Here is a 20,749-nt window from a genome sequence, read left to right on the forward strand (position 1 = left end):
ACTCCTATACTCCTGACTTAAAATACTCTTTTTGCAGTCATGAACTAAATTTTTCCCCTTCATTCCTTGCAGATATTGATGAGTGCTTGGTAAACAATGGTGGCTGTGACCATTTCTGCCGAAACACAGTTGGCAGCTTTGAATGCAGCTGCCAGAAGGGCTATAAACTACTCACAGATGAACGGACCTGTCAAGGTAATACATCATTTATTTTACTCTTTATATAATGAAGTTGTTAATTTCAATTGATGACTTTCTTTTTTTTTTTTTTTAATTGTCGGGGGAATGTAATTTTATATTAGAGATCTTAATCACACTGTCATAGGAAGTAAAGTTAGAAAATACCTACCAGATTTTGATTTTCTGAAGTTGTTTTAGAATATTTTTGGAAATTTCTTGCTTCATTGTTTTCAGTGTCCTGCTGAAGCAGGAAAATCCCTGTGGTGTAGTGGAATTAGCAGAGGCAAAGATTCTAGTGTTCATGTCCTCTAATTTGCTGTGATCTCTGTGGGACAGAAGTATACCTTATTTGCAGTGAATTCATTTGGAATAACTTACTGGAATAGAGCATTTGAAATAGTTGAAGTGAAAAAATAGTCTAATTTGTGAGCTTACTTTTTCTTGATAAAATTAGTTTATAAAAGGAATTTTGAGAGAATCCAAATGAAGTATGATTTATGTCATATTTGTTGTGTGCTTCATGATTTGTTACCGAAGTCATACAGTACTATAAATTCTATGACTAGATAAGTGTGTAACTATTTTAAACGTGTGAATTCTATAGCTTTATGCTGTAGAAGCGTCCTCAAAAAGACTACAAAGATGAGGATGCATCATTTGAAATAGAAAGGGAAGAAGGAAATATTCATGGAAATTTTTCTACTGGGCTTGCCTTTTTATTCATGATTATTTGCATGGGTTTTGAACACATAAAAGTTACAAAGTCCAAAACAGCAGTACTTTAAAGCTTCTTTGTTCATCAACAAAGGAGAAAAAAAAGTCTGAAGATCCATATGTCTTTCCAGAGGTTTTGCACTGCATCTCGTTGGTACTTCTGTTGCCTAGGAAGCCTACTGCACCATGAGTTTGTCAGTGAGAAGTCAGTGCAAGGTTACTTTCATGCTAGGACACGATGGGAAAAGCTCAGATTGGCAACAGTGAGTTCCACATGTTTAGATAGAAACAATGTTGAGTCACATCAAAAGTTGTAAGTTGCCAAGTTTTGATACACCTGCTAAAAATAGAGACAAAATGTTAAAAAGAAATATTCCTTTCATGATGCCTTTAGAGATAGTTAGGAATGCTTTCTGTTTCTTGAGTTTCTTATGCTGTAACATGCTTTCACTGTCATATCAGTAAGAGGTTTTGCCACTGAAGTCATTGTGAGTACAACAAGGAAGAACTCAAGACCTGCATTCTTGTTAGGCAGTAGCTAGTACAAAATGTATTTGTTCATGATGCAAAGTCCTAGTAACTTTGCAAACCTACTTATAAATAATCAGGTACTTGTGATAATGAGAAACTGGAAGCAGTTCTGTAAACCTTGTTTGTGAAAGTTTTGCTTCTCTGTGTGCCTGGGACACTTAATGAGTGACTTGTTGGTAACAGTACATACCATGCAATGAATGAAGCAGTAGCTCATCTTCTGCTCACCTTCATGGTCAGACAAGAATTGTTAGCTCAGAAATACAAACATCACCTGGCCATCCTACTTTTTCCATTGTCAGTGGGCAAGGGTGGGCACTCTTCCTCTACAGGGTATGTTGATTGACCTGTCAACTGTAGCTTATCTGTTGGCCCAACAGCCTGATTAATGCAGGCTTGGAGAATTCTTAAGGTGGAGAATTTGCTTTGCTCCCAACAATGTAGGTCCTTCGAAGTGTGCAGTGGGGAGGACAGAGTTATTTCCTGTTTGAAGCCTGAAGTATTTGGATTCCGGAGACTGATACAGCAGCTGTGGTATGATGCCAGCTTTGTTGAGGGAGCACTCCTCAATAATTTAGTTCCTGTCTGGTGCTTAAGGTGGTAGTAGGTAATTCAGGCAGTCAGAAAGCCTGCTAATAAAGAAGTAAGGTAAGTGAATTTATAGATCAACAAATCATTGATGTATGAACCACCTGTACTTCATTGCTCCTCTGCAAAGAGAATGTAGTTAGTGGAAGTGTTTATAGATATTAAGTCAGGTCTGACAGAAAAATGTGGTTTGGGGTTAGTGATTCTGCTAGCATATAAATCATCTATAGCTTTTTTGTGGGGCACCAGCCATTCAATATCAACCATAGAACATTACTGAGAGATTAAAAAATATATATTTTGGCTATATCATCCTTTTCAATGTATGAATCAAAAACATTTAATTTGACTCCATAAAACTTCTGTTATGTCTGTTGTTTTGATTCATAATAATAGAGTTTTTATGACTTATGATTTTGCTGTCAGTATTGCCTTTCTCCTCTGGTTTCCATTTTGAAACTAAAGCTTATTGTCAGTTACAAATCAGTGTTTACAAATATTAATTTAGGACCTTGGAAGTGTATGTTGTTTTGGTCAAAGACCTATTTTATTCAGATGGCCTTCCTAGTGTATAGGGAGTTAATCTTCAAATAAGTCCATCATTCACATCCAGGAACAGATTCTGCTAATTTTAGACAGAATGTCCTTGCAAACAATTGGTAAGCTTACCCTTTTAAGACCTGCAGAGTCCCTGGGTAAGTCTGTGTTTGAATCTGATTCAGAGCAAAGAGTCTGTAAAGAAAAACAGCCATAGATACACTGTTTGTGTTAGCAATATTTTTCACACTGTTGAAAATACAAATAAGCTGCTGCTACATAATTTTCTTCATGTGATTGTTAACTTCAGCATAAGACAATTTTCAGTGTTTCCATACAAAGGTACCAGTATAATAATTGTGAAATGCTAAGGTTGTCCCCTGTCACCTCATTTCATTGATGTCTTTTCATTGCAGACCCTCGTAGACTCATTGCAGAGCTGAAGGGCCAACTTTAAGGTTGTAGGGAAATTGTATCAAAGCCTCAGACTTTGTTCTGGCTGTTTGCTTAACTCCCACCCCATTGTGCAAAGTGCCTTACACACATTCATTGTCTCTGTGAAGGGGAAAATATTTCTCTCTCAGTTTTTCAAGCCAGAAGGGTGAAGTCCAGTATAGTAGCTTGCCTCAGATCATATCTGTGAACACCTTGACAATACGGAGAATAAACTTCAAGTTTTTGTGAATCTACCCTGCTTCTTCATTACAAGACAAAAGCAAAAAAAAAAAAAAAAAAAAAAAAAAAAAAAAAAAAAAAAAAAAACAAAAAAACCTCTCCTGTATTTGTGCTCATACTCTGCAATGAAAAGTCATCATTTTTCAGGAGCTCTGAAGCTTGCTGATTGCTTGGTGCCACTGGCTAGCCATTCCACATGGAGAGTGCTTGTGTAAGCAGTCCTTGCATTTGTAAAGGGAATTAAAATGTTCTGCATTTGTCTGTTTACAGCTAAACCATTTTTAGCCCTGGTTGCAAAGAAAACTATTGTCAATCACAGATTACTTCTGCTAGGGAGTGGTTCTCACGCTTACACTCCTTGTTAGACAAGGAGAATGTAGGGGGTTTCTTCCTTTCCCCTCCCCTGCATTCCAACCATTTAAAAGGAAACTTATTTGTAACCCAGAAGGTAAAGAATCCACACTGCCTTGACAGTGATATTGTGGAGGCTAATACAGCTTTCCCAGAGTCTCTCTTTTCATGGAAACTTAAAAATAGGGTTTTTTTCACCTTTGATGGCAAAATCACTGTTTGGCAATATCAAATACATCTACTGTATATTGGTTTAACAGATCCCTTAAGCCTAAAGTATTGTAAATTCATTAGTACTGGAAGAAACCATTGGATCTGTTAATATAAGCCGTGCAAGAGGCCTGCAACTTCTTTGAGTACATAACACAATAACTTGGCTATATTCATAGCAAGCATGTCTTGTATTTATAACCTTTGTGGTAATTAACAGCAGGACAACAACTCAGATTAGTTTTAGAAGCACAACAGCAACAAAACAGCAAGCAAGACTACTTAAAGCTACAATGAATGTATATAAGTGCAGACATAATTACCTTAATACTCAGCCATATGAGTTTTAAAGCCAGTTAACTTAATTGCTTATTAAGATTCTGTTTGTTGTGCAGTGATGTTGAAAAAAATTCTACAATAAGCACTCTCTGCTCTACTCAAGTTCAAGCTTCATTAAACACCCAGAAAAATGTGTGAAATTCTATCATAAATAATTTTCTCTTCCTGCTGTAGGAATTGCCTTCTGCAAGGGAAGACAAGGAAAGACAGCAAAACTCATTTGTCATAACTCTCCAGGGAGTGGTAGAGTTGAAAAGATGAGTTGCATTCAGAAAAAAAAAAAAGAAGTGCTTTTAGTGGGGATGTGCAGTGAACAGAATGTAAGACTCTGGGCTGCTAAATCTACTGCCATCCTCTGCCCCTTTCCACCTCTGCCGAAATAAAGCCAAATCCTTGCGTACTGTGGAATTTAACCTTATGCAGGAAGCAATTCAGTGCCTCAAAAGTGAGTTTAAGTAGGGCTCGATTGCTAGATCTCACAGTCATGGTGCTCAGCCTTAAAGAAGGCTCTCTAAGTAGCTATTTCAGTTGATACAGCCACTGTAAAGGAGATGATTGTTTGCCAGGCAATAGCACCCCTCTAGCACATTAGGAACTACACACTAGGTTACAGCATTTTTTGTTTCAATGTATTCCTGTTTGACTGTTGATTATTCTGTAGTACTCTCCTACCAGATTTTAAACAACTGTAATTACTATTTTGTAACCAGGCACTAGAGTGCAGTGCCTCCTAGTCTGCTTTTGGTAGTATTGGTGTCTGTCAAAGGGGAACTCAGTAAATTTACAATGTAAATTTGTACAACACAAAGTCCAAAATAGAATTAGGCTCTCTAGCTTCATTATATACCAACTTCTTGCTCTAGTAAATTTCTATGGGCACATGTTGCTAGATGTTTGTGGGTTTATAGCACTACAGAATAACCAATAAAGCTTGAGTATGGCTGATTTTTTTTTTTCCTTCTCAATACAAGAGAAAGACATGAGCACATCCATTATCACATTAGTGTATTTGGGCTCTTCTTTCTCTCTTTAAAAACAAATGTACTTCTTATGTGCTCCACTGTATCCTTCCATTCTGCCTTTCCAGCTTTGCTTCCAGACAACTGTTCCTCAGAAACTTGACACGCGTGGAGTAGAACACTGCAAGTAGTGGCCAGAGCCAGGTATCTTGTGAGCAGATATTGAGGCAGTTTCCTTAGTAACTCTGCCAGCATATTGCGATGCGGACCTGTAAAACACCTCAAGTATTGCCCAGCAGGTTGTCTTTGTTTCTCAGGTTGTCACTGAGCAGAAGTTAAATAAGATTTGAACCCAACCTCAGGGCTGCTTTGTTATCCCTATCTGAGCCTATGATCAGTATGTTAGAAGTATGCTTCACATAGGGCTACTGATGAATACCTGCTGGGAGAAGCTTCATTCCAGAACAAGAGAAAGAAAAGAGCTCCTTGAAAAATACAGCAAATATCTATTATCCAAAGATCACACAGATCTGATCTTGAAACACTGTTGTGTTAACTAGATATCTAATCATATCTCATAGCATCTGTCTTTTCACTTACTTGTACAAAATATGTAGTATTAGCCTTCCAAGGTCAATTATATCATGGTATCTTCATTTTGAAAATGGGCATGAAATGAGGGATTAATCGTACAAGGAACGACAGATAGAAAGTGTTTGTGGGAATTATTTTTGGCCTAAAGAAGCCCACAGAGATTAATTACAAAGATCTCTCTATACTCTTCTGTATGGAAGCATTGATGATAAATATGGCTGGACAGAACCAGTTTAATCCCAAGTAAATTGATGTATCCACACCAGCAGCACTGAATCATCGCATTTCTTGGATGTAGAGGGACCAAATTAAAAAATAAAAAGGAGGCAGAGATGATTTTGTCCCCTGGCTTACATAACAGTGACCCATATTTGATCATGTAACCCAGAAAAGCAATTGACCTTGCCCCAGTCAAATAACCTGATGAAGGTCACAGGATGAGGGTACACCACTTGCATTGATTTATACAGGACAAAGCTACCAGTGTTAAGGTACTTAACTGAATGCATGGGCTGGAATATCTGTCCCTTTCTCTCTCACACTACATCGTGAAAACGGAGGACAGGGAGAATCCTGTATCCCGTATCTCATTTCAAAAACCTGAGGAAATTCCTTGAAGTGAAGGAATGCTGTAACTCTCCCGGTCAAGCCAAGATACCTTTTTACCATAGTGCTACTCCTGTGACTCTTCATCCTCTGAGCAGTAGCTGAGTATATTCTAGTGCAGTCTCAGTGGCAGAGAGCTGTGGGAAATGTGGTTACAGCTGCACCAAGCAGCAGTAAAGGGACTGATGAAATCTTTCAGCTGATCTGTATCGATGCTAGATCTGATGTTTTATGTACGTTACCTTGAAAGACAATGGGTGAAGCCCAGACCCTTCAGGTTCAATGGGCCAATGTCATTGTTTAGCCAACACAATAGTGAAAAACGTTAAAAAGTTTTCCTGTCGTTCCATCCCTTTCTCTTTCTCACTGAATAAATAGAATAAGCCAATTTAGCCTTTCCTTTCTTTCTGGAGTGGCATCAACAGTATTATTCTGTCACAGTTTCACAGCCAGGTAGGAGGACCTAAAGAAGATACCAACAGAAATGTCACTGCTTTGCATAGTTTGTTTTCTTCTTAATATTTAAAATACAGTTTTACCTGAACCCACCCATACCTCTCACTCAGGATGTTAGACTCATTGTCAGGACTAGGCTGCAACTGGTGCAGAGTGTCAGCAAGCCTTAAGGGAGCTGCTCCCTGTGTCGCTGCAAAGGAAGATGATAACAGGGATAACAGAGATCATCTGCATCATGGGGTGAGTAGCAAGCAGGCTTATAAATCCCCTCACTGACTTCTACCTGAGTTTGCGTGTGCATTTGCTTCTAAGTTTCATGTCTTCAGTATTCAGAAAAATATACAGGGCTTCATTTAGTTTTCACTTCTATTATTAAGAAAGCTGTGGTACTCAGCAGGCTACTGTGCTCACACTGCAGTCACACTAAGGGAATCTGTTGGTCCTTGTCCCATTAAACCACTTGAACAGAGTAAGTAACTGCCGTTGCAGGAGTGAGTAGTGAGAAAACGGGATGAAGGGACTCAAGCTGTCCTGTATCAATATACATTTGTGTGATGCACATGAAGGAGAGTGGTTTTGCATTTATGCACTCTTACATTCATCCACATCAAATAGCCATACTGTAAGATACAAAATACATTTCCTTCCTTAGGCTGATTTGCAGCCACTCCACCTGAGTCTGGCCCAGTAGGTCTGGTTCTGTTCACACTTGGCATACAGACAGCTGTGCCAGTTCAGCTGCAGATGTGGGCCAAGAACCAATGAGAACCAGTGGCACACCAGAGGCAATGCTGGGAGCTGCTTCTGGAAACCAGGAAGGAAATTTGAGATAATTTCCCTGCCACTGATCATGTTCATTCCCTATGCAGATTTTCTCCTAGGCACTGAATGTCACTGAGCCTTATGAAAATATCTTACTTATGACAGGCACCATATTGTTGCTAGTGTCAGGTTAAGAAAATACTCTGCTGAGAGGCAACACGTTGCACTGTTGATGAAAGGAGGAATACATCTCAAACCCTTCCTGTTACACATGGTGCTTGCTCTTGGTGTCAGCGAGATTGTGAATAGTGGTAGAGTCTGCCTCTGTGAGAAAAAAAAGAGTTGCAAGATCATACCCAGAAACAATAAATGCCTCAGGCATAAATTATATGCAGTTCTAGCCAGTACAGGTTTGTTTGCCAAGTGATAGTATCTCCCATGCTGGTTGTAGCAATTATGTCTGCTGAAACATGAAAACAAATACATTCCCCCCACCTGCAGTTTTCCTCTCTGCAGCACATACAGAGTTATCATAAGTTAATTTTTTTGATTGCTGCTGCTTGAAAGAAATATTAAACCTCACAATCTGGGCTTTAAATCAATTCCTAATGGGATGACACTTACTGTGGGGAGGGCAGCTGGGGCAAATTATTCTACCTCTCTTTTCCCATGAAGCTTCTGACACAGGCTACTGTTGGAAGATACTAGATTAGTTTGACCTCAGGTCTCATTCAGTATTGCAGCTCTTATGTTCCCGTGTTAAACTCTCTAACGTATATTGCTATCAAATTGCTTTCTACAGCTTTGTCTGTTCCCCTCCCTGTGGTGTTGTGTGTGGGAAGCCAAGTAAAATGTTCCATTAATGCTTAGGAAGAGAATTTGAGGTATATTTTTCATTTGATGCTGTAGGATTTATTGTATGCATAGTGCAGAAATTATGTTATTGGACTAAAATCGTATGTATTAATGAATTACCAGGATGTGAGTCAGCCTTGGAATAGCTTGAGCAGGAAGGTAGTATTCTTCCACAAACAATAATATGTTGATAAATTGTGCTGAAAGCTGTAATTCAATAGGAGTTGCTTTTAAAAAGAACCACAGAAGGACTGTATGTATATGTATTCTCCAATATTTCAGTGGTGCACTTTGAGATAATGCCATGTTACAGCTCTCTCTCATTAAATTGCCTTAATTAAGATCAGGAATCCTTTATACTAAATGCTGTACAGATTTGCACAGGAGTCAGTGGCAGACCATGAATTACAGGCAGGCAATCAACAAGCATGTGGCAGAGACAGGAGATTCTCGATCTCAAGATCACAAGTTTTCTAAATACTTTCTAAACAAGCCTTTGAACAGCAATTCTTGTATATTAAGTGGCCATCAGGAGCTTGAAGTTAGCTGGGGATGCATGATCAGGACAACAGGAGTTGAAGTGCTGCATCTGAGTTTTTGGTTGAAAACTGAAACTGTTGTTATACTTGCTCTTTCAGCACCATCAAATAACGCTAGAGCATATTTTGACCCAGAGTAGTCCCTTGTTCCTTCAAGGCAGACACTACTCAGCTGTGATGGAGACAGCTTGGCAAGGAGAAGTTTTTTCTTTCCAGATATACGTCTAAAAAGCAAATGTATTGCAGGAGAGAGGGAATATCCTTCACTTGAGCTAAAGCCTTTTTTGTTTGTCTCATCGGGTTTTTAACTTGCTCTTACAAAGCTATTGTGTAAGTACAGGTTTGAGCAGAGTCCTACTAAACATGTTTATGTTTGTAGGAAAACAAATGAACCTGCCTGAAGTTTCTTTTAATGTATTTCTCCTCTTTATATGTGACTTCTCCTACCCCACACACTTGACATTGCAGCATAGTTTATTGCCGTAATGGCAGTAGATAACTCAACTTGCCTTTGCCTTGGAAAATGATTGATTTTGGAAAAGGATATGTTTGCTTATGCAATCTTGGCAATGTTTTGATTAAAGTACTTTGTTTCCTTAAAAAAAAAAAGTGTTGGGAAAATACTGACTTTAATTTCATTTTATATTGTCCTTGCAAAACAATGGTAAGACGATAAACGTAATATAAGCCAAAGCCAATTGCCTCCTACTGGGTTCCTCAGATTGAGAAGCCTGAATACAACAAAGCCCTCATGTAATGGGGAGGAGTGGGAGGGGTGAGAAAGAGGTAGGACAGGTAAACATAGACCCAAGAACAAGGATTATGTTTAGGAAGTCTACAGACTGTCTGAGCATTTACACTACTTCAGTCTCCAGTTTTATAAACTTCATCACACATGAGTCTTTTGCCTTCATCTTTCTACATCTGTTTCTACTTGTATCCCAGCAAATTCTACCCTCCAACAGCCTTGAGGCTGGGAAGCCCTTGTGTTGCCCCACTGAGTGGTTGTATCCAACTGTCACATGTTGAAGTGAGTTGGCCTATACAAGTGAGTTGGCTCAAGAGGATTTTTATTTTCTTACTAGAAATAATTCTGTGTTTGAAAAGCCTGTCTCAAACACAGTCTCTTCATAATCTGGTGAGACCATTAAGGTAATAACACGAATGTCATAAAGATGTTGGGGGTGGCAGCCTGTACATGCACACTCCTTCCATGTAGCAATGATGATGTGATTGCCAAAATGCTCACACAGAGCACCAAGAAGAGCTGTCATCAGAAAGCTATACATTCTGATGCCCACAGTGCTACTACATTGGTGCTAGCATACATAGCAGATTAAAATTATCTGAAAATGCCATTGACTGTAGTTGCACTTGCATTCTCCAAAGTAGGCATTCAGAGATAGGGTTTTAACTCAAGCTCATTTATTATAGCTATTTTGGCCTTCCTTTGGTTTGTCATCACTGAAAGGATGCAAATGTATTTACTCTGTCTTGCTCTGACTCATGGCCCTTCATCAAGCAGTCCCAGCCCTCCCTCATCTAATAGTGGGTAGATTTTGTAGATCATAGGAAAAATATGGAAAGGTGCTTAGCTCAGCTCATTTTCTATTGATTTTAAAAGTAATGGATTCTAAAAAGGCACAGTACTGTTAAAGATGCTTATATATTTCTGATACTATTGGCTTTTTTTGTATTTAGAAGGTTGCTGTGCACTACTCAAGCTCAGATCACTATAAGGCATTTTAAAATCTTTTAACAATCCTTTAGAAGTACATTTAAGAATTGTTATTCACAAGTATAACAATAAACAGACAAAGTAGGATGAAAGTAAGTGCCATGAGCTTGTGGTGAAGCTAAGTGTACTGAGCTTGATAGTGAAAAACAGTAATTATATTTCAAATCTTCCTTTCCAGATGCCTTTTTAGAACACATCCCTTGGCTCCCTTCATGTCTGTGACCTTGAGCAGTCTTACTAATTTTATACCATTCTGTCTAGTTGCTAGTAGGATTTTTTCCTTGTCTATAAGAGACCCAGCAATCTTTCTCACCTGCAGAAGTAATTCTTTTCTTTTTTTAACTTCTTTAAGTACCTCCAGAGCTGTCTCTGGTGATTGATGAGTCTCTCTGCAAACTCCACTCCACTAGCTGAAGGCTCTTCTGCCTTCCCTGTCCCCTTTCCCCATCCCTCAAGTTTGGTCTTGCAGGGTTCCATTTTAGTGCCAGCCCTCTTTAATGTTTTTGTCAGTGGCTTGGATACAAGACTTGAAGGCATACTGGGTAAATTTGTGAATGACACAAAACTGGGAGGAATTGCTGAATTGCTCAAGGGTAGAGTGGCCTTTGAATAGAGCAGTCACCAGTGTCATTAAGTTTAATAAGAGCGAGAGCCAGATTCTGCATCTGGGATAGGACAGTCCTGGGTCTTATACAGTTTGGGGAATGAGATGCTGCAGAGCAGCCCCACAGGATGGGATCTGTGGTTGTGATTTACAGCAAGTTCAGTATGAGTCAGTAGTGTGCCCAGGCTGTCAAAAGGGCCAACTGTATGCTAGTGTGGAGGTTTGGGCACCACAATATCTGAAGGACATAAAAATATTACGGAGCATCCAAAGGAGGGCTGCAAAGGTGTAGAAGGGTCTGGAGGGCAAGACACGGGAGAAGCAGCTGAGCCTCCTTGGTGTGCTCAGCGCAGGGCAGAGGAGCTGAGGGAGGCCTGATGGCGGCTGCAGCTCCTCACAGGGAGCGGAGGGGCAGCGCTGAGCTCTGTTGTGTGACAGCGACAGGGCCCGAAGGAACGGCATGGAGCTGTCAGGGGAGGGCAGCTGGGGGTCAGGGACAGGGGCTGCAGCACAGGGTGGTTGGGCCATGGGAAGGCTGCCCAGGGCAGTGAGCATGGCCCCAAGATGCAGGAGTTTAAGGACCATTTGGACAACACTCTCAGACACAGGGTTTGAATTTTGGGTGGTCCTTTGTGGAGCTAGGAGCTGGACTCAGTGATCTTCATGGGTGCCTTCCAGCTCAGGATATTTTGTGAATCTATGAAATTTCTTCACTTGTGATACAGGAGTACTCAATCTAAAGGAGTCTAGAGACTGTCTGTACAGACAGGATATGAGAAGAGTGCCACAGATGTATAGGCAACTTGATGTGCATGCTCCCAGCTCTATCCTCAACTGCAACACGGATCTGTGGTCTCTCCCCAGCTCCAGAAACTCAGATAACCAGCACAGCTGGTCAGTAAATCACATGCTAAGTTGACTGAGGTTATCTGTCAAGTGATTTCACAAATTGGGATAGAAGCCATGGCAGTGTTGTTTGAAATATGGTCAGAAACAGGGAAACATCAGGCTAAGGAGAAATGCAGATATGTTCCCTGGTGTGAGTGACAAGGTGAAGGGCCTGCATGGAGGAAGCAAATGTTTCTGATTAGGTGAAAAGCACTGTTGCCTTCTACTCTCGGAGCCTTAGTAACCAGCATCAGTTTTCTCATTCCTCTGTCATTTGTTTGGAGCTGCTGACCAGTTCAGCTCAGCTGAAGAGAAGTGGAGGAAGAGGGAAGCTCGACCTGGCTCTTCTGACGCCAGACTCCTTTTCTAGTCCCATGAGCAGAGGGTTCCACTGCTGTTCTCCAGCTTTCCTTGCAGTACCAAGATTTAGCAAGTAGTTTCATGCTACCATGTTTAAAATACTACAGAAAATTACTATCTGCCAGAAAGAGAAATTACCAGGTAGTCTTCTACCATTATTCTTTGTTTGCTGCTTCTTACAAAAGAGAACATGGTGAGGTCCTTCATAATGCTGCAGAATTAAAAAAAAAAAAAAAGCCAAAAAACTTTGACTTTGCCAAACAGCGGAGAAATAATAGTGTAATGATGATGGCGGAGATGATTATGTATTTAATTATAGAAACGTAAAAAAAAAAAAGGTCCAAATCCCACCAACTGTAGTCAAAGATACTCCCAAAGACCCCAAAGTTAGCTGCCAATTTTTGCCTGCCTGAAATTGCCAAATTCTGCAGTTTTTATCCAAAACAATAAATCTTCCCAGCCCCTAAGGCAAATCTTTTGGTGATCCAAAAGCAAGCAAATAGTTCTGTGGCTGATACATGAGGCGGAACAAAACAGTACTTACTGGGAGCAGAATTGTCTCTGCAGTGCTGACAGGAAGAGCAATGTGTGGTGGTCAGTTGACTTGGCACATGCATTAAGGGGAATACATAGGGAACAGATATTCACTGCCTTAAGAGGTTGTCTTGCGGCCCCATTTCTGCAAACACAGAGAGAGTCTTGAGGGAAGCTTGTGGAAGAGAATGAGCTTGTGGACTGTGTGGAAGAAAATTAAATAGGGAATTTTTGAAAGTAATGGAGAGGAGAAGGGAAAATTAATTTGCTGGTATGTGAGATCACATAAAACTCCCTTGGAAAAGTTCCTAAAGAAAGGATTGTATTTACTCTGGAGAGGGGGCAAACAGTTTAGACCTACAATTTTATTGCCAATTCTCTGTGTTTAACCTGCTTTCCTTCTGCTTTTAAACCCCAGAGACAGCACAGCCGTTTCCTGAAAGAGCAACTGGGCTCTTATGATAAGGTGTGATAGCAAAGATAAAGGAAACAAGTTGCCACTTGCCTTTAAAAACTCTCCCGATGGTACGGTTGTGTTCTTTCCAAGTGCAGTTCCTTTTGCTGTAACTTCTGCCTAAACAGTGGGAAACCAGCTGCTCTGATGTTAGTGACGGTGATGAGTTTGTTGGCTTAAGAGTTGTCCCCTTGGTGCACTGCATCAAAGACAGATCTGACTGGTGCAGATCCTCTAACCACTGAAGGAGCTGATGAATGATTACTGTCTTCTGAACGTAGTTGCTCTGATTATATGAATTAAGAGAGGCAGCCAGCCAGCCCAAGGGAACTACTTAGTTGAGTTCTACTTTCTTGTGTGTAACCTCAGACCCAGCAAAATACTACAAGAAATATATTGAGAGGTACTTATTGGTTTCTGAAAGAATCAGGTGTGCATTGCACTTTTTTAAGATAAGTTACTTATTCTTTGCCAGATTTAGCAACTAGAAAGGATCAAACTAATTTTAACTTTAAAAATTAAGCTGATGGAAGTGTCTAAGAGGTTATCTCAATAAAACACCTAGCCCATCCTTTCTGGGATAGAAATACTTTCAGAGGTTATCAAGCAAAAATGCTGGACACTGCTTAAATGCAGGTCAGGCTAAATGAGCATGGTCATCTTGCTGGTATTAAAGAAACTCATTCTATCAAAATAAATGCCTGGTTTCTATCACACATAACTTAGAGGGCATTAGTCAGCTTCAGAAACAGAGTGGAAGTATGAGAACACAAAAAAGGAGAAATCAGTGATGTCCAGGCATTCCTTAGAGCAAAATATGAGTATCTGAAATCATCAGACCAGAATAAAAAACAAACAACTGAGACAACTGTGGCTCCTTAGACTGCTCTTGCACTAAAGCTATGGTATTAATATTACATTTAGGACTGTACAAAGAGAGAGAGACTTAGCCTTTCTTCAGAGTGATATAAGAGGCAGTTTGACAGCCTCAAGAACAGAGATAATGGGTTATTGAGGTTATTATGGGTTACAGATAGCCAGTAAGTGAGGTGAAGACAAGGTGTTTCCGGGATCTCAATGTAGTGAATAAAAACAGACATTGAGGGTTATTGAGACAGTGAGGCAGAGCTGTGTAGATGATTACATTTGCAGTCCTTATTGCAGCTATGGACTGGAAGGGGTGGGCTTCGCACTCCAGGCATTGTATGCCACTCTGGCCTAAACAAATGGAAACTGTGGTCTGGTTGCATTTCCAAGGCATATGGCTGCTCAGCAGAGTGCTGCCTTCTTGCTCATGCAGCCTGCAAGAGCTGGCAGGCTCAAGGTCTGTGCAGACCTACTGCTGTGGCAGAAGCTTGGGCCTGCAAGTAGCTTGCAAAAGAGCAACCACCTCAGTGTGGTGAACCCAGAGGAATGTCTCTGTTTACTGAAATTAAGCTGCTGCTGTACTGGAAAGCCTTGTCCTCTGAGACAGCAAGTATCTTCTGTATGTCACAGAGCTGAAGCTAACTTGTACCCAAAGCCCTCCAGTGTCTGGAGGCACATCTGCAGGTCCTTACTGATTTCCACGGTTCCCATGTGGCAAAAATATGGACCTGCTTATAGCACTGCTGCCTAAATCTGTTGCCAGAAATTGGAGACATGTTGTTTGCTGTGAGTAGAATCAAGGGTTCAATTAAATGCTTTATCCAGACTGGGGAAACAGATTAATTTGATATGAACAAGTATTTGTTTCTGATCTGAACCCTAGCAACATGCTTAAATAATGCATGCAGCAATTGTCTGACCTGTACTAGAGTGGGAAGGAACCAAAATCTTGCAAAATTTGGTGCCTATTCCTGATGTAATAATAACTTCATTTTCTACTGCACTATCTCCTTTGTGGCATATTTACATGATAAGTCACAGATTTCTAATTATTTATTTAATCTCTTTCTAGTGTATTTTGCACATTTTTTTTGCAGTTTATATAGATTTATTTGCTTTATTACCACTTTGCATTCTGAGAAGACGTCTTCTATAATAAAAAGTGCATTTCCTTGCAAGCAAAATCAATTTCCTTCAGGAATCCCTCACTCCCTGATTAGCATGTTACATTTGGTCATCACTAATCGCATAGTTGACTGTGAGCGCTAAAATTCTTAAATAAGTCAATGTTACTCATAATGGATGGTTTGCACTTAAATTTCTGAAACACAAGATGTTACCGTGCTATTTAGACGCTTACGTTCACATTGAAGTATAACAATTTAGGCCAGATCTGTTTTTCCGTCGGTCATCAGTATGTTATTAACAATTAAGTCTCAGCAGCAAGTTTGATTGCAAGTGAGTAATGCAGTGGGAAGCCTGAATGGGTGTGGTTTCTCAATTATTTTTAAAGGTTTGGGGTTATGGCTTTCCGGTTTCCTTCTTTTTTTCCTTTCCCTTTTTGTTAGCCCACTTCAGAAGCACTCAGTGGGAAAGCAGTGAAGCAGGAGGTGTGTATATTACTAAATCTTTCCATGTTTCCCCTTCATTGGTTTTGTCTTTGTAGACAGTGAAACGCAAGAAGTTAGCTATATGCCGTTCCTTCTACTTGGTGCTGGATGTATACTAGAGTTATATTCTCAGATGGACGATGTTTTTTTACTAACTGTGAACAGGACTAAGTCACTGTGGATCACAAAACTTGAGCTATGGTGGAAACCCCTCATGTGGTGGCTATAGCAAAATAATACCTTTCCCAACAGTGAATTTAAGCCAGCATTTGTTGGAGAATGTAGCTTGAATCATGACTCCCTGTGGTCCAGCAACCACTCAGATTAAGATATGTGGTTTCCCTAATGTCTGTCAAGTGCTGTTGGAAACCACTCTGGCTGGGCTGTAAGGTGAACAACATTACATGGGTGGTATGAATTCCCTCCAGAAATCAGAGGATGGAGGGGAGGAAAGGGGAGACAGAAAATAACTTTCAGCCAAATATACATATAAAAAAGCATTAGTGTTTATTTTAAAAACGTCATCTAACAGTTCTTTAGAATTTCTATGTATGTGTGCTTAATGAATGAGAAAAAGGAAAAGCTCTGTTTCTCAGAGAAACCAGCGACTTGGAAGCTGAGAAATGTGTGCACAGATGTTCTGCCTCACCTTGGGCTTGCTTTGTGTGCGTGATCGGTTGAGTGGGGTACTCCACGCTGAGTCTGCACTTGGTTGGGGCTTAAAAATAAACAAGGGGGTGTGAGAAGGCTGAAATAAGGCTGTGTATTATTGTCACTCACTGCTTTCCCACTGCCCTGATCTATGGCTTTGTGTCCAAATGGGACACAGGACCAACCAGGACCATCGCTTCCAGCCTAGGGATTATCTGAAAACCAGGTATTCCTTGGTTTGCATGTGCTTCACAGCATCCTGGGCAGCCCTTGTGAAATATAGATGTCTTTGCTGCTGTAATGAAGGTTACTTTAACTTAGGGAAGGATTGGGAGTGTATGGAACAACGACTGTGATACCAACTCTAGGTATTAATGTGATACTGTGACCATTTTTGTCAGCATTCAGGGTGTTATGAGTCACTTTCACTGATGAAGGAATCAATAGTAGAAGTACTTATTTCCTATTCTTTTTTGTTTTATTGTCTATTTCTGTGCTCCCCCCCAAAAAAATCTATTTACATTAAATTTATTAAATTATTATTATTAAATAATAAATATATTTTACATATATGCTGTAATCCAGCAGGTATGTCTCTTCTTGCCTCAGTGAATAAAAGCAAATCAAATATTAGATTGGTTCTTTGCCCATAGTGCCCAGAACTGTTCCAATACTAAAACTGTATCATAGCTTTTGATTATCTCAAAGCTCTTCTTGTCTTATTCTCTATGGCACAAATAGCATCTCATCAAATAATGATTTCCCCTTGCCATATTCTTTACCAGCCTCATCTTTAAATAATTAGTGTTGAGCACTTTGCTAGCAATGCTAATCCTTTTTGAAATGTTCTGTGTTACACTAAAATTTTCTGGTCTTTGATTTCTTTTAATTACTCTCAAATTTACTGTAGAGAAAAAAGCAATGGCAATTGAGAATATAAGGTACTGTATTTGAGGACTGGAAACAGAGTACAGAAAGAAGCCTTTCACTTCAGAACTGCTGGTAGGAATCCAGCTCAGTTTCAGACTTAGCAAAAATCATTACCGTGTGATGGCTTCTTGGTGCCCTGCTCTGTACAGTCACAAATGAGTCAGAGTCCACATCACACAAACCACCAGAACAATTAGTGCTACTGTAATTGGGGTCCTGCTGGCAGCATCAGTGGAAAAGGCAGGGACTGAGCACGGAAACTGAGCAGCTTTCTCCCTGCTCCTTCAGGTCACCTCTGAGACACAACTGTGTGAGGAAGCCTAGAAGAAAATAGCTCAGAGGTGTCTCTCCTTCTGGAGGTAAATGGAAGACATTACTTGTCAGTACTGACAATCTGACACACACTTACAAATGTATTCAAGAAAAATAAGTATCATTAATGTTGAATGTGTGAAAGCCTGACATTTTATAAAATGTATTATATATACATATTATATTTCAATATATATATAATATAAAACTAATTAAAAAATCCAAAGTTCTGGCTTAAAATAGTAGAAACTGGGCCAAACAAATATTATAAAGCATGACCACCACTGGCAACAACCACTTCCCCCAAAAACAAAGGAAAATCCTACTCTTTTATTAAACCATTGAACAATCTGTTCAATTTGAACCCCTCCTAGGCAAAAAGGAAGGAGTGCTTGCACTGTTCAGATATTCTCTTTGGAGATGAAAATGTGGATTGATAGAAGAGATGTTGGATTTTATTCAGAGTTGATTCTTTGATGTCATGGAAGCATTGACTGGAAGGAGAGCGTTCAGCAGCACAGGGTACCATAAACAGAGTACTTCAGGTTGGTCTGGGGCATCCGGGGTGCACATAAATCACAGAGCTGTGGAGGTTGGAAGGGATCTTTCAGGTCACTTGGCCCAGTCCCTGAAACTGGCACCTCTACTGTGTTGTCAGCTCCAGTAGTAGGAAGTTCCTCACCTTAGAATGATGTGTTACCACCAGAAAAGCTATCTCCAGCAGGAAACTCATCCTGTACTATCAGGGATGAATTTAGCTCTATAGTTTTTACAAGCTTCAAACAGTTAAACTGTGTGGATGTCTCACATATGTTGAAAATAGTGATCAATGTGATTGGAATTTCTGGGTAAAGAAAAAATAAAAAGAATGTGCTGAATTGGATGTCGGACTAGCAAACTAAGATTAGCATTAGCAATTCTGAAAGGTTCTGTGACAGATCAGCCCATTTGTGAATGCATGCCAAATTCAACTAGAATAGTCTAAGAACTTCAAGTTTCCAGTGCAGTTCCTTGAAAAAAAAAAAAAAACGCTTTGACTTTTCGTGATAAAATGGTTCAAAAACTTAATTGAATTAATTCTGAGTCACTTTTAAAAGCACCTGAAACCAAGCAAGTTCATTTCTCAGTGTGAGGAATTCACTTTGACCCAATTAAAAAAAAAAAAAGTTTGTGTGTGTGAGCATGTGCATGTGTTCATGGTGAGTCTGACCACAAAGCCAAAAGAAAACTCATTCATTCCCCCACTGCTTCAGCTGTAACCTGCAACATACCTGCCTTCGTATTTTTGGGCTTCTCTTCAGCAGATAACACTGACAGATTGCATAGATGTGTTTGTACTAAAGAGCTGAAGATTGGATACCTATGTTCTTTCCCAGTTGTGTGGCATGCACAATTTGAAGCCCAGATCTGTGGATATGGAAGAATAGAGTAATTCCCTGATCTTCAGCCTTATTTATACAGGATATCAGTGTATTGTGGGGGTAGTGGGAAATAAACACATCTTTTCGTGAAGAGAACTATTGCAGGGAACTACAAAGAGGTGATGTCCAACTTCAGAGTTTCTGGGAAATTGAGAAATAATAGCACCTAGAACAAAGATTTCAGAGCTTAAAAAGGGATGAAAAAAAGTGCAAGAGGATTTGAGTATCCTACATTACACCATGGGTTTCTTTTAGCAGAGTGCATGTGGTGCATACTTTTCCCTTTTCTATGGCCAGTGCTGAATTCCTCAGGGGACTGGTGATTCTGCAGGCACTGCCCTGCACAAAGCTCCATCCCTGGGCAGCATCAGCCCTGCCCTCAGCAGGCAGGAGCAGAGGGTGACAAGGGCTTGTTGTTAAGCAAGGGAAAAGCTGTGTGGAGGTTTTCCACATCGGATCAGCCAAAGCAAGAGGCTGAGTTTAGCAGGGGCTGGATTTATGAGAACGGTGGCACTGGTGGGATGAGAGGCTTAAATGGCTAAAAAAATCTTTTTAGAGTGGGCTTTGATTGTAATAAAAGCGTTTGTTTCTGCTAGCCAGTGTAAGCAATGTAGGTTTATGAGCAGCTGATATTTCGTGCAATAATTCATGCAGTGGAAATGCATTTGTCTATCTCAAGTGTCTGTTGTTTGGCAAGCAGATGACTGGTCTTATTATTAGACAGACTGCTCTTTACGCAGGCAGGGAGGCTACAGCTCCTTGTTAATTTGAAGAAAAACCTGTAAAGTTCTGTGCCGTGATGCATAGCAGCACAAAGCGGTATGTGTGGCAGCAGCACATAAACCACACTGAATAAAATAATACAGGATAAGGTCACTGTTGAGAAATGTGAAATTATCCTTTTTCCAAGGTCCCTCCATGGTAAGTCAGAGGCCAGCAAATTGAACTACCTCTGCAAATTTCTTGCTGTAGTGAACAAGGCTCCATGGAATGAAGCCATGATGTATGATTCAGCTTGTTAGGCAGTAAAAATCCTTTAAAACTGTAACTCCAGTATTCATTCCCAAATGATTTTACTTTACATATTCATTTGGAGAAAACTGAAACAATTTGCCATCAATGTGTATTCAAAAGCCTCATATTTCCAAGACTATAAAGGAAACCTTAAAAAGAAATTACTTCCTCAACTTGAATAGCGATACAGGAAAATGGATTAAGAATGAATAGATGCAAAAAAAAAAAAAAAAAAAAAGGAAATTTTGATTGTCTTTTTATATCATGTGATCATAGCAAGTGGTCAAGATGCACACCTAAAATTGTATAGTAGATTGTTCTGTTCGTTATGTATACTTCATTTCATGTTACACATTTGCCTGAGCAGTAGCTTTCCATGTTGTGAATTCTTTTTCTGTGCATGTTTTTAAACACTCAGAACTGGATAACATATAAAATATATCTGTTTACAACATTGTAAATTCATGTAT

General features: G+C 39.8%; 1 protein-coding gene across 1 annotated transcript in view; it reads left to right on the forward strand.

The window, feature by feature from the left end:
- The window catches only part of SCUBE1 (signal peptide, CUB domain and EGF like domain containing 1), a gene marked incomplete at both ends in the record, with an annotated part of 198,780 nt that overhangs the window by 151,679 nt on the left and 26,352 nt on the right, over positions 1-20,749 (forward strand). The window contains one exon of the mRNA XM_079545374.1: positions 73-195. Within this exon, the coding sequence (XP_079401500.1) occupies positions 73-195 (123 nt within the window). The remainder of the gene's footprint in view (positions 1-72; positions 196-20,749) is intronic.

This window comes from Tetrao urogallus (genome assembly GCF_951394365.1).
Source record: "Tetrao urogallus genome assembly, chromosome: 1".
Taxonomy (NCBI): domain Eukaryota; kingdom Metazoa; phylum Chordata; class Aves; order Galliformes; family Phasianidae; genus Tetrao; species Tetrao urogallus.